The sequence below is a fragment of the Mustela lutreola genome, chromosome 5 (genome assembly GCF_030435805.1).
Source record: "Mustela lutreola isolate mMusLut2 chromosome 5, mMusLut2.pri, whole genome shotgun sequence".
Lineage (NCBI taxonomy): Eukaryota > Metazoa > Chordata > Mammalia > Carnivora > Mustelidae > Mustela > Mustela lutreola.
The window spans coordinates 78850170-78864790 of record NC_081294.1 but is presented as its reverse complement, the minus strand read 5'-3'; the positions used below and the strand labels follow the sequence as shown (position 1 = coordinate 78864790).

The window sequence follows — 14621 nt, the reverse complement described above, 5'->3', positions numbered from 1 at the left end:
TCCCATTGGTTGAATCACATTTTTTAAAAAAACAGTGAATTCAGTTTATTACAAAAGATGATACCATTTTGACATAAGGTCAGAGAACTATGGTTTTAAAACTTTCAAACTATGGGAAAATGCATATGAGGACACTTTCTATATCTCTTACCTGGCTTTTCCTCCTTCACATTTATCTGATATAGCTAGATGTACATATTTAATTTTTTTCTTTTCTGTGACTTTCTTGTGCATGAGATCTTTGCTTTGTTCATATCTACATCTCCCAACATCTAGAACAGTCCGTAGCACATGGTAGATGCTCAACCGATATTCAATAGGTCAATCAATAAATCACAATTTAAAAATTTTGATAGATGGACTCTCCTCCTAACATAGAAGCCCCTTTTTTTTCTGCTGGAATCCTAGTACATTATATGAGCTGGACAAACAAAACACCATGTTCCCTAGTAGCCATTTTATATGCTCTTTAGAAAAGTAATTTGCAGTACTTCAGAATGATCTAAATGTTTTTCATTAAATGCTAAAATTCTCTGGCATCCCCTATGTAATGGAATAGATTCTAAAAAACAAAACAAAACAAAAAAACCAGAACAAAACTACCAGGCTATAAATATCCTACAAATATGGTATACATCTCTTTTAAATCACATTTTACATTGTCAATATTATTATAACAGTAATAATATTTAAAACTTTCTTACATATGAGAATTTTCTAAGAATTTCCATAAGACACACCAAACACTGTAAAATTTTAAAATAGCCATCAGTTCTTCTCAAAATCATATATGTTAACCAGAGTTTGTGCTTGTCCTTTACAGACAACTAATATTCCACAAACTTTTGATCCCAAATATTATTATATTAATAAAAAAACACAATTTAAAAATCTCCAACGAAGAGTACATTTCAAGCCATGCAAGAATCTAGATATGCTTTTGACAAGGGAGAAATCCACATAGAAGTCATAATTAAAGGGACATTTCTTAAAAGTGCATATACTTGTTTCCAAAAGCCAAGGGAGAAAGCAGACTTGGGAGGGACTGGAAAATCCATAATGTTACCTTTTAGGCATTTCCTTTCTTCTTCTCTGTAAATGCACTAACCTTCTGTTTTTTTCTTTCTATTTATTTAGCCAACATGATATCATTTTCTTGTTAAATTCCTAACAGAAACTATTTTAGATTTGCTTTCTTTGGATTTGCTTTGTTGTTTTTAACAAATGAGATTTACAAAGCTTGGATTAGCAACACCAACTTGTCTGATTGTCTGAAGACGGAAATGGATCAAATAAAATAAACATGGCTGCAACCATACACTTCTACTGGAGAAAAGTTTCCTGAAAATGATGGGGTGGGCTAGACAGATACCACAAGGGATCTATCATTTATATATCTTTTTTAAAAAGATTTTATTTATTTGACAGAGATCACAGTAAGCAAAGAGAGAGAGAGAGGGAAGCAGGCTCCGTGCCAAGCGGAGCGCCATCCCAGGACCCTGGGATCATGATCCACTGAGCCACCCAGGTGCCCCTAAATATCTTGATATAAACTAATAATCTTTTGATATTATTCATATAGCTGATATACTGGAGGTTGATATAGAGGTAAAGCACTTAAGTATGGGAGAAATTGTAGCCTTTCTATTTAATACTACTTATTGTGAAACAAAAACATGCAATTTTTGCAAACATTTCTCCATTAAAAAATTTAAGACAATGGGGTGCCTTGGTGGCTCAGTGGGTTAAAGCCTCTGCCTTCCACTCAGGTCATGATTTTAGGGTCCTGGGATCCAGGCACTGCAGAGGGCTCTCTGCTCAGCGGGGAGCCTGCTTCCCTTTCTCTCTCTACCTGCCTCTCTACCTACTTGTGATCTCTGTTAAATAAATAAAAAATCTTTTTAAAAAATTAAGACAAGTAGGCTTAATATCAGATTAAACAGAAGTTATACTGATACTTCATTATATTAATATTATAATGCTTTCTAAGTAACCACAATGTAAGAAAATTTTAGAGTTTCCATATAATAATCAAAGAGAGGATGGAACTGGGGTCATCTTCAAATCAACACTGCTTGATAATGAAAGTTGATAAATTCAACACATGTTCATGACTTTTCGGTAATGCAATATAGTTGAGAATTCTTTGTCTCTATCAAAATAGAAATGATATAAAGAGTAAATATGAGTATATACTCAGAACGAATATTTCAAGTCCCCTTAATAGGAATATGGAATCAGCAAATTACCCAGGAAATTCTATACGGACCAAAACAGTAACGGAGACCGATCATATTTCAAAAGAACCCAAATTCCTTAACCGAAATTCCTAATTGAATCCAAAACTATTCACAAATTTGTCTTTTCCTCCATATCCTTCACAGGCCTCTGTTGCGTGGAGACAACAAACTTCAAACACTTAAATTCCCTGGTCCCAGATTCTCCCCAGACACACCTCATACTGGTAGCTCTGGGACAGGGTCCCCGCGCCGCTGACGTCCACCAGGTGGCCCGGAAACGGACCCTCGGGCACCGAGCAGCCGCCCCCCGACGCCGCCCGCCTCCTCCTGCACAGCCGCACCGCCACGAACACCAGCACCGAGAACAGGAAGAGCGACGACACGGACGCCAAGGCCACCACCAGGTAGACGGTGAGCGGGTCGGCGCGGGCCTCGGCCGCCGCCGCGTCCGGCAGCGGCAGGTAGGGCTGCGAGAAGCCGTCCACCAGCAGCACGTGCAGCGTGACGCTGGCCGACAGCGGCGGCTCGCCGTGGTCCCGGACCAGCACCAGCAGCCTGTGCTTGACGGCGTCGCGCTCGCTCAGCGGCCGCGCCGTGCGCACCTCGCCGTTGTGCGCCCACACGCCGAACAGCCCGGGCTCCGTGGCCTTGAGCAGCTGGTACGACAGCCAGGCGTTCTGGCCCGAGTCGCCGTCCACCGCCACCACCTTGGCCACCAGGTAGCCCGCCTCGGCCGCCCGCGGCACCAGCTCGGTGCAGGGCGCCGAGCCGTTCTGCAGCGGGTACAGCACGAACGGCGCGTTGTCGTTGGCGTCCGCCACCAGCACGCGCACCAGCGCCTGGCTGCTGAGCGCCGGCGAGCCGCGGTCGGCCGCGCCCACGCGGAACTCGAACGCCTGCAGCGCCTCGAAATCCAGCGACCTGAGCGCGAACAGCTGCCCGTTGTCCGCGTTGATGGACACCAGCGAGCCCAGCGGCAGCTGCGGGTCGTGGGGCGGCAGCAGCGAGTAGGTGACCTGGGCGTTGGCGCCCGAGTCTCTGTCGGTGGCGCTCACGCTGCCGATGTGCAGGGCGGGGCTGTTGTTCTCGCGGACGCGCAGGGTGTAGGTCGTCTGGCTGAAGGTCGGGGCGTTGTCGTTGACGTCGGACACGGTCACCGTGAGGTTGTGCTGGGTTTTCAGCCTGGGGGTCCCCAGGTCGGTGACGGTGATGGTGATGTTGTACTCGACCTGGCTCTCTCTGTCTAGCTCTCCTTCTGTTACTAGCTTGTAGAAATTCTCAACGGAAGGTTTAAGAGTGAACGGAACATCTTCTTGGATGGAACAAACCATCCTCCCATTGTCCCCAGAATCTCGATCTTGAATACTGAAAAGAGCTATCGTGGTCTCAGGGGAATTTTCTGGGATGGAGCTTATAAGTGAAGCCACTGTCAGTTCTGGGGTGTTGTCATTTATATCCACCACCTCTATTATGACAGTGCATTTTCCAGAAAGACCTGCCCCATCAGAGGCCTTAATATCCAGCTCATATGACATAATTTTTTCAAAATCTAGTGTCCTAATTATTTTAATTTCTCCTGTGAGTTCATCAAGTGCAAATGTCCTACTAATCTCTTCATCGCCATAAAAAAATGAATAGAATACTTCACCATTTGTTCCTGAGTCTAAATCTCTAGCTGAAACAGTGACAATAACCGATCCCAGAGGACTGTTTTCCATGATCTGTACACGATAGAGTGGCTGCACAAACTCAGGGGCATTGTCATTGATGTCCAAGATATCAATGAGGACCAAGGCAGTCCCAGTTTTAGGAGGAACTCCACCATCTACTGCCAGGAGAGTTAACCTAAGCTCAGGCTGCTCCTCTCGATCTAGCACTTTGTCCAGAACCAGTTCCGGGTATTTTCTGCCTTCACCGCTATTGTGGGTAAGAACATGGAAATGGGAGTTGGGATAAAGGGTGTAGTTTTGGATATTATTGATACCTACATCCAAATCTTGTGCATTTTTCAGGGGAAACGCAGTCCCTGGAAGAGTATTTTCCATGATTTTCAAAATCATTTCTGCTTCTGGGAACACAGGGGAATTGTCATTTATGTCAGTGACCAAAAGCTTATACCTATATACCTCTAAAGGTTCTTCCAGTAACACTTGGAATTGCAGTACACAACGCTCCATGGGGCCACACAGTTCCTCCCTATCCAGTTTCTCATTTACTTGTAAATCTCCCGTCTGAAGGTTCAGCTGAAAATATTTTTTGTCATTTGTAAAAATGATCCGAGCCCTCCGCCAAGACAGCTCTCTTACCGCTAGCCCTATGTCTTTTGCTAGATTGGCCACAAAAGAGCCACGCTCTGTTTCTTCAGCGACACGATAATCTTCCTGCTCCGCCCAAGTGTGAGACAGCAAAACAAAGAGAAGAACTTGCCTTAGTCTAGGAAAGCGCTCCTTTGCAGCTTCCATTTCTCCAACGCCAAAAGTCTTTAGAATCCGAGTGCCTATTTGGTCTTTAGGCAGTCCGCTCCAGGAGTCAGTCCCTTGCCGCAAAGTAATTCCGTAAAGAACTATCTTCTCTTAGATGTGTGTGTGACTCCCGGCACCGTAACCATCTGCAGGTCTGTTTTTCCGCAACCTTAGGTTACAGCGCCACCCTGTGTTGTACTTAAACCTAGTTCGCTGAAATTGCTACAAAACATATCACCCTTACTTTGATTAATGCACACACAAAAGCAAACCACAGATTAAATACGGGATGGTTTATAAATAAAATGATAACTTCTGTTTTCCTGTGGGATTATGAATGTGGAAGTAGTGACAGACACCTCTGTGAAAGGATGCAAAAATAAAGCCAACTGTATTTGTTAATTCAACAAATGCTAATCAATTCCTTGTTATATGTCACGCTCTGTAAAGTGCTGGAAATACAAACACCCTCTCTGACCTCATGGAGTTTACAATATAATGTCTACTATGTTGTCTAATCTCTGCTTTCCAGGGAAATTAACTAGAAAACAATGTGGGCATCAGTCCATTCCTAAATAAAGAATATACACAATTAAACTCTTAACTCACTACTGCCAGCACAGTAGATGAAAAGATTCATTCACAGTTTCAGGAATACAAACTTAAGTGACAGACCAGCTAGAGCTAGTTTATTATGCAAACTCAATAGAAAGCTTAAGGAATTGTGGATGACTTATTTGTAGATATTGTCTAAGGAGAATGTCTCTGTACTTCTGTGAGAACATTGTATAGACTTGTTCCATTGTCCAAAAGATTATATAAAGACATCTATATTTATTCCTAAAATTAAGATACTCACATGTTGAAGCAGAGATTCACTGAGATCTTGAAAAGTAGGATAGTCAAGATCAAAATAAAGAGCTGAAGTTAAAGTAATAAAAATAAAGTACAGAAGAAAATAAGTTGGATTCATCTGAAAGAGCAGGGAAAAGTTACATCAGGTAAGGAAGATCGCCATTCATTTGTAGCAAGCAACTCACTTATCCCTTTTGGATCACTTGAGATTCTGGCACCCTAGCATGAAACTGAAGTTCTTTTACTCCTATCTATGGGGAAAATAGTCTGTAGTAGGGGTCCTGGGTCTCCCCAGTTGCATCAAACTTCAGCCAGTATTTTAATAATGTTTAAATAATAGACACTATCATGTATTTTGGCACACTAATACCAAGCTAACTGGGGAAAGAGCATGCGCCAAGTATAAAAACTGATTGCATATTAGTTCAACTCTATTAAAGGTAAAAAGCACTCAAACCAATATTCTATTTTAGACTGTTTTCCCCTACACAGAAAAACAAATTTGATTATGTAAACTCAAAATATGAGAACATGTTGACAGTTAAAATCTAATAGATATCTTCCTTATAGAAAGATCTTGGTCATGGACCAGACTCTTTATTATGAAATCAAATGTCCAAGAAAATGTGCCCTTAATGTCCATGCATTTTTAAAAATATTAATAGAAACTGGTACCTATGTCAGTAAGTGAATGGATCAAAATTAGTTTTTCATTCCCAACTACATCTCTCAGGTAATTTTCTCTTTATTTTCTTTACTAAGGAGAAAGTTTTAAGCCCATATACTTGGCAGGAAGCTTGAATTTTTTTTCTGAGTGTTCTAGTAATAGAGTATGTGTCAACCAAATTACTATTAATGAAATCATGAATTAACACATATGATCTATAAATTGGATTATGTATAGGTCCTGAAGATTTTACATTAGATGATGAAATAATTCTGCTCACATTGAACTCAGTTATTTTTAAAAGAAAGAGATGATAAGGAAGGTATGATGTATAGACATCCAAACAATAACAATTTCAGTGTTACTTTTTAAAACTAATCCTGGAGAACAAAAAATAAATGGATGGAAACCTGTTAACAAAATATTCCATTCCATAAAATCTTTTGTAGCATCTTTCTGTTGAAAGAGCTCATAAATAATTTATAAAATTAAGTTTTATAACAAAATTTTCTAATATAGATTAGTTCTCTCTGAGCTTATACATTTTTATTCCATTTATTCCATTAATTTAAAAGCAAAATAAAATTAAATTAAAAGCAAAAGACCTAGGTTTTATGGTAAGTAGTCTAATTGGGTACTCAAGATAGCATGTATCTTTTCTATCTCTTTTGGTTTCAAGAAATCCACTCTCCCCAAGATAGGTTAAATAAAGGAGTTTTATTATTAGGTAACTAGAGTTTACTGTAGAGCATAAGGAAAATTAGACAAAGGGGACTTAGGAACACTGAAATCAGGAACTGATGAGTATAAAACCAAGCAATTCTTAGTCTCTTCTGTTTCTTGGGCTTCTGCTTCTACCACTCCCTTATTCCTTCTCACTTTCCTTCCAATCCTCCTTTCCTTCCTCCCTCTCTACATGCCATTCTGTTCTGCCAACCTATACAAGTATAAACATGGCTACCTCAGCCCATACTTAATATTTCCTAGTTACTAGAAATCAGAAAAACAATAGATGAAATACGTCGTGATTACAAACTCAGGGACTTGGAGAATGTGACTGTTCCTACTTTAATTAGGAGACTGTAACTGGACCAATAAAAAATGACCAAGAGAGGTAAAGAAAAGTATAACAAATAGCTCATTAGTTATGACTCTCTCCAGAAGTCCCAGGAAGTTCTCAGACAAGAAGAGTGGTCTGGATAGATATCTTAATCCAAACAAGATTAAAATTTATTTTAATATAACATCTACAAGAAATATATACCATTCTCAAGATGTTTACAAAGAAAAATACCTAAGTGCAGAAAAATTACTCTGAAATATTTGGCAGAAAGGTAGAACGGAAAGATTATGCTTTAAAAAAAAAAAAAAAACTAAATAACATCTTAGAAGCCATGGATGGTTTTTATTTATACCATGCGTTTTCCTCTATCAAACATACAGATTTCAGTGAGAGGATCTAGAGCTCAGAACAGCCAAAGAATATGGCTGAGCCCAGCGTTACATTACTCTTGAAGGGGAAATGCTATATATTTGGATAAATTATTTGAGGTTGCATTTTGGAAGAAAGACCAAGTAAATACTAGCTTCCTTAGTATTTTCGACAATTAAGATGAAAAAGAGCAGAAAACAGACAAATCACTAAAACTTCTGAAAACTCTTAAGTAAAATGAAGTTACCCAAAACAAAGAATTTTACATTACAATGAATACATTTTACAAAGAAATAGCACTCATTATAAAAGTTCTGCACAATAATCAAATTCCTAAATGAACTCAAAACCTTTCAGGAAAGTGTGGCTTTCGTCCGTTCTATGATCCGGGGGAGGGAGGTTGGGGAGAGCTGGTTTAAGGAACTTGAACTCAGTGGTCCCAGATCCTCCCGTCAGACACACCTCATACTGGTAGCTGTGGGACAGGGTCCCCGCGCCGCTGACGTCCACCAGGTGGCCCGGAAACGGACCCTCGGGCACCGAGCAGCCGCCCCCCGACGCCGCCCGCCTCCTCCTGCACAGCCGCACCGCCACGAACACCAGCACCGAGAACAGGAAGAGCGACGACACGGACGCCAAGGCCACCACCAGGTAGACGGTGAGCGGGTCGGCGCGGGCCTCGGCCGCCGCCGCGTCCGGCAGCGGCAGGTAGGGCTGCGAGAAGCCGTCCACCAGCAGCACGTGCAGCGTGACGCTGGCCGACAGCGGCGGCTCGCCGTGGTCCCGGACCAGCACCAGCAGCCTGTGCTTGACGGCGTCGCGCTCGCTCAGCAGCCGCGCCGTGCGCACCTCGCCGTTGTGCGCCCACACGCCGAACAGCCCGGGCTCCGTGGCCTTGAGCAGCTGGTACGACAGCCAGGCGTTCTGGCCCGAGTCGCCGTCCACCGCCACCACCTTGGCTACCAGGTAGCCCGCCTCGGCCGCCCGCGGCACCAGCTCGGTGCAGGGCGCCGAGCCGTTCTGCAGCGGGTACAGCACGAACGGCGCGTTGTCGTTGGCGTCCGCCACCAGCACGCGCACCAGCGCCTGGCTGCTGAGCGCCGGCGAGCCGCGGTCGGCCGCGCCCACGCGGAACTCGAACGCCTGCAGCGCCTCGAAATCCAGCGACCTGAGCGCGAACAGCTGCCCGTTGTCCGCGTTGATGGACACCAGCGAGCCCAGCGGCAGCTGCGGGTCGTGGGGCGGCAGCAGCGAGTAGGTGACCTGGGCGTTGGCGCCCGAATCTCTGTCGGTGGCGCTCACGCTGCCGATGTGCAGGGCGGGGCTGTTGTTCTCGCGGACGCGCAGGGTGTAGGTCGTCTGGCTGAAGGCCGGGGCGTTGTCGTTGACGTCGGACACGGTCACCGTGAGGTTGTGCTGGGTTTTCAGCCTGGGGGTTCCCAGGTCGGTGACGGTGATGGTGATGTTGTACTCGGCCTGGCTCTCTCTATCGAGGGGGCTCTCTGTTACCAGGGTGTAGAAATTCTTAAAGGTAGGCTTCAAGAGAAAAGGGAGGTCATCCTGAATGGAGCACACCATCCTCCCGTTGTCCCCAGCATCTAGGTCTCGTACGCTAAAAACAGCGACCACCATTTCAGGTGACGAATTTTCAGGTATGGGGCTAGTCAGAGATGTCATGACTATTTCTGGTGCGTTGTCGTTCACATCCACAACCCGAACTAAAATTGCTGATTTTCCGGAAAGGCTACCCCCATCAATGGCCTGGATATTTATTGTATATGACTGAATTAACTCGAAATCCAGAAGCGCTTTTAAATAGATTTCACCAGAAACTGGATGGATTTCAAATGTTTTCCGAATGTCTGTGGAGACGTGAGAAAATGAGTAGGATAATTCTCCATATATTCCCGCATCCAAATCTGTAGCAGACACCCTGACGACCAAGGAGTCCACAGGGCTGTTTTCTGGTACCTGAACCTCATAGACAGGCCTTTCGAACTCTGGAGCATTGTCATTGATATCTAAAACCAAAACACGAACCAGTGTAGTTCCAGACCTGGGCGGAGATCCACCATCTAAGGCTGTTAGCGTTAATCTAAACTCGGGCTCCTTTTCCCGATCCAGAGATTGGTCCAGTAACAGCTCTGGGAATTTTCTGCCATCATCACTGTCTTGTAATTCAAGGTGGAAATAAGGATTGGGACTTAATGTGTAGTTTTGGACACCATTCTTTCCTACATCCAAGTCCTGAGCACTGTCCATTTGGAATGGGGTTCCTGGAGCAGTAGCTTCTGAGATTTTCAGGATTATTTGCTTGTCTAAGAAAGCAGGGGTATGATCATTTATGTCTTTAACCCAAAGTTCAGCCTGAAAAAATTGTAAAGGATTTTCAAATAATACCTGGAAATGCAATATACATGGCTCTGTGAAATGGCAAAGTGCCTCCCGGTCCAGTTCCTCATTTAAGAGCAAGTTGCCAGTCTGCGGATCCAACTGTAAATACGGTTTATAATCGTCAAAGATGACTCTAGCCCCCCGTGCAACCAAGTCTTCCACAGCCAAACCTATTTCTTTCACCACATTGGCTATAACGGAGCCTATCTCCATTTCCTCTGCCACAGAATAGTGCCAGGGCTCTGAACACACCAAAGACCCTCCCAGGAAAACAAAGAAAAGCAGCACTTGCCTTATCTGCTGAGGGTGCCTCTCTCCTGGTTCCATGGCTCCTTAAGCCAAATGTGTTTCTGCAGAAATGTTTCAACTCAGTAGCCAAACAGCTCCTAAATTGCGCCTCTCATCTATTAGGCGGGACCACTGGGAATCTTTAGTTTTGTAATCCTGTCATGGATTACGGGGTGTTGTTGGCTCCCTAGCTTTCTCTTGAAAGCCTCTTTTCCCCTTCCTGCTTCTCCTATGCTCTCAGTTACACTGATTAATGGAGACCAGAGCATTGGATGGTACGAAAAAGTCCCCATCTTATCCTGCAGCGCCACCATGCGACTCTGCTGCATCTCAGGTTTTAAACAGTCAGATAAATTTGAGACAAAATACTAATTTACGTTGTGTGTTGATTAACTTAAATTACACTCTCTCCTATATTCTTATTTTCTGAGTTACATTCTCAGTAATATGTGATGCTATTATTATTCAGTCTTTAACACAATAAATCACAACCTGTTAGAGCTGTGGTGAATATAAAAATCATGTTTAAGATATAGCCCCAAGTTTAAATAAATTATGATCTCTCTTTGAAGACCATATATAAAACTAAAAATACTTAAAGGGATTCTTTCATGTAATTGACGTTATGAGCAAAATATTACCAGGAAATTGGAAAAGGGAACCAGAGATTTTAGTCTTCTCTAGCTATCAGCAAATACTCCTAGAAAAGACAATAAGGTCATGCACTTTTAACTGAACCCAGTATATGAAAATAGTTGTTTTGGGGTGACTGGACATTTCAAGCTGAGTAAATGGTACCATTTACTTAAGGACGCTCCATGGGAGACTTACCTGGCAGAAATAGAAAGTAAATGCTCAATAGTAGTGAATAAAACAAGATACGTCCAGAAAACTGAACAAACTAGACCCCAGTTTAGTTGTGGAAAATAAATCTATTTTGCAGACCTAGGCCTTCCAGAGGCATCATCATAAATATTTTATTCATCCACTCATTACCAGTCTAGCAAATATTTATTGATCATATACTTTGTGTTAGGAATGGTAGTGTTAGGGATAGAGTGGTAAGCAGTTTCTGTCCTGAGAGATGGAGGCAGAAAAGGGATTACATATTTAAAAATAGAACACAATGAGGGGTGCCTGGATGCCTCAATCAGTTAAGCATACAACTCTGGATTTTGGCTCAGGACAGGATCTCAGGGTCATGAGATCCAACCCTGAGTCTGCTCCATGCTGAGCATGGAGCTTGCTTAAGATTCTCTCCCTCCCTCCTCCCTTGCCCCTGCCCCCTAAAAATAAAAATAAATTAAAACTTTAAAAAATGGAACATAATTAATACTATGATAGCAAAAGATCATGCTATTCTAAGAGCATAGATAAGGGTCATCTAACCAGAATTTGGAAGTACAGAAAAAGACTTTTCTGGAACAAAAACTGGGTGTTGAAAAAAAAAAACTGGGTGTTGGGTAAAATTTCCAGATAATCCCAAAATATGATTGTGAAAATTTGAGATGAGAGAAGTGTTTTTGGAAGAACTGAAATAGGAAAAATATGGCTGAGTCATAGAGCAAGAGGAAAGAAATAAGAACTGGGATTGGAGAGATAAGCAAATAATTATGTAAGGCCTTCCAAGGCATTTGGGACTCTACATCAATGAAAATGCAAGACGATTAAAGGCTTTTAGATAGAAAAGGAGATGACATTGACCTCAACTAGAAATGCAATAATAAGCTTATATTAAAATGATAAAGATACAGGATGTGATGACAGATTAGACATGGAGGGAGTGGAATAAGAAATGAAAAGAGGGGGATAAAAAAGAAATGAAAAGAGGGGCACCTGGGTGGCTTGGTCATTGGCCATCTGCCTTCATGATCCCTGGGTCCCGTGATGGAGCTCTGCATCGAGCCCCGCATTGAGCCCAGCACTGAGCCCTGCATCTGGCTCCCTGCTCAGCAGGAAGCCTGCTTCTCCCTGTACCACTCCTCCTGCTTGTGTCTACTTGTTTCTCCTCTCTTTCTGACTCTCTCTGTGTCAAATAAATAAAATCTTTAAAAGGAGGAGGAGAAGGGGAAAGAAGAAGAGGGGGTAAAAATGTACCTTTTTTTCAGGATTAGGGAACTGAGTGAGTGTTGGTGCTATTATCTGATAGAGGAAATAGGAAAAGGAGAAGAGAGGGGCAGGTATAGAGCAGGAAAGAGGTTTCGTTTTAAGGAATGGGCAATTTAAATTTAAAACGTGTCGAGTTTGAATTGTCCATAGAGTGTCCCATATAAATAGTTATATAAATGATCTCCCATTACATAAATGAAGTTGAGAAAAGAGCTTTGAGCTGCAGAGACAAATTTGAGATTTATTGGTATAAATCGTGGTTGAAGCTCTTCAAGAAAGAAGGTAAGTTGTAAATTAAAAGGAGTCTGCTTGATTTTGTGATTTCAGAGATGATGTAGCTCTAAGAGACTACCACCTCCAGAAAGTGGCCAGGGTCCTAGGTGACTAAGACTAGAGTCTAAGTGAATGTCACCAGAGATGAAGAAGGCTAGAAACAGAGATAAGTCAAACTCCTAGACTCAAATCGTGGCAAGAGATAGACAGAGTAAAAATGTATAGGAAGTTATCGGGGCACCTGGGTGACTCAGTGGGTTAAGCCTCTGCCTTTGGCTCAGGTCATGATATCAGGGTCCCAGGATCCAGCCCCACATGGGCCTCTGCTCAGCAGGAAGCCTGTTTCCCCCTCTCTCGCTGCCTGCCTCTCTGCCTACTTGTGATCTCTCTCTCTGTGTCAAATAAATAAATAAAATCTTTAAAAAAGAAGTTATATTTGAGAAATCAAATGCCTTTATACCACTTCTCTCCTATGATCTTAATTTAAAAAGCTAAACTGATATCTATCATCTGATTCTCTCATTTGATACTCTTGCAAAGAATATTTAGGCAGGAAGATTTTCTAATTTCTTTTAGCATATCAAGGAAGATATATTCTAATGTCCAGGGCTACTGTTGAGAAATTCATATGGGACATAGCTGTTTGTCTAACTGCCATGTGTTTCAAGATTACATGTCTTTTTCCTATGTCTTTTCATTTAAAAAATATGTTTTTCTTTGTTTTTGGCTTTTTGAAACTACACAATGATGTTTCCAAGCATGGTTATCTTTTATTTATCTCACACACACACACACACACACACACACACACACATTTTTTAAGTAGGCTCCACACCCAACATGGGCTTGAACTCATGACCCTAAGAGTAAGAGTCACATGCTCCACCAACTGAGCTAGCCCGTTGACACTCCAATATTTTTCTTTTTTTTTTTTAATTATTTATTTATTTGACAGACAGAGATCACAAGTAGGCAGAGAGGCAGGCAGAGAGAGAGAGGGGAGGAAGCAGGCACCCTGCTGAGCAGAGAGCTGATGTGGGGCTCGATCCCAGGACCCTGGGATCATGACCTGAGTGGAAAGCAGAGACTTCAGCCCACTGAGCCACCCAGGCGCCCCCACTCCAATATTTTTCAAATATTGCTGCGGATCCTGTCTTAAACTTTTTACTCTGTCCTGTTTCTAAACTTCTCTTCCATATTTTTCATCTTCCAAACTCTCTGAGCTGTATGCTAGATAAATTACATTCTGACCTTTCACTTCACAAATTATTTATTCAGTTATACCTACTTTCCTATTAAACTTATTATTCAATTTTGATTAAACTTAAATTATGTTTATATTTTTTAGTTCCAGGAGTTATATTTGGTTCTTTAATAATCTATCACATTTCTTATTCTCTTTACATCTTTAAGCATAACTTTTATTTCAATTAAAGTGTTTAGCATATTATTAGATTATCTCTACTAATTAAAATATTTGAAGTATATTTCTGTATTCTTTTTTTTCTGCTGGCTCTCACTCATGGTGTCATGTTTCCTTGTGTGTGCAGTTTTCTTTGTGTTCAAGTTAAGAATATAAAACTTACTTAATATTTTTAGCCTTAGGATGAACTTTCTTTTATAGAATGTCTGCATTTGGTTCCATTAGGATCTGGAACCACTGCTTGGTCAACAACCATGTTAAATCAAGTTCTGTGCTAAAAAATCAAATTCAGAGCTGAAATTCCACATAAGGGTTTGTCCATTTCCCACTTATTTTCACCTTAAAGGTGTAGTTCTTAGGAATCCATGTTTATTAGTGCAAGGGTCTTCTATGAATTTTACTCTGTTATGCTTTTATTTCCTCCCTTATTATAAAAACCATCAAAATAGAGGTTTACAGGGGCGCCTGGGTGGCTCAG

General features: G+C 42.0%; 2 protein-coding genes across 2 annotated transcripts; both read right to left on the bottom strand.

The window, feature by feature from the left end:
- Positions 1 to 30: 30 nt before the first annotated feature.
- LOC131832175 (protocadherin beta-15-like) lies at positions 31 to 4844 on the bottom strand. Its single transcript, XM_059174841.1, is given in 3 exon segments — positions 31 to 2358; positions 2361 to 2446; positions 2448 to 4844. Coding segments are annotated over 3 exon segments (2370 nt in total). The 5' UTR covers positions 4703 to 4844; the 3' UTR covers positions 31 to 2329.
- Positions 4845 to 6922: 2078 nt separating this feature from the next.
- LOC131832173 (protocadherin beta-18-like) lies at positions 6923 to 10678 on the bottom strand. Its single transcript, XM_059174838.1, has one exon. It carries the CDS (start codon positions 10375 to 10377, stop codon positions 7990 to 7992), a length of 2388 nt encoding a protein of 795 aa, XP_059030821.1. The 5' UTR covers positions 10378 to 10678; the 3' UTR covers positions 6923 to 7989.
- Between the last annotated feature and the right edge of the window lie 3943 nt (positions 10679 to 14621).

What these genes read in the sequence shown, in the direction of transcription:
- LOC131832173 (XM_059174838.1), bottom strand. Translation starts at nt 10,377, where the DNA reads ATGGAACCAGGAGAGAGGCACCCTCAGCAGATAAGGCAAGTGCTGCTT.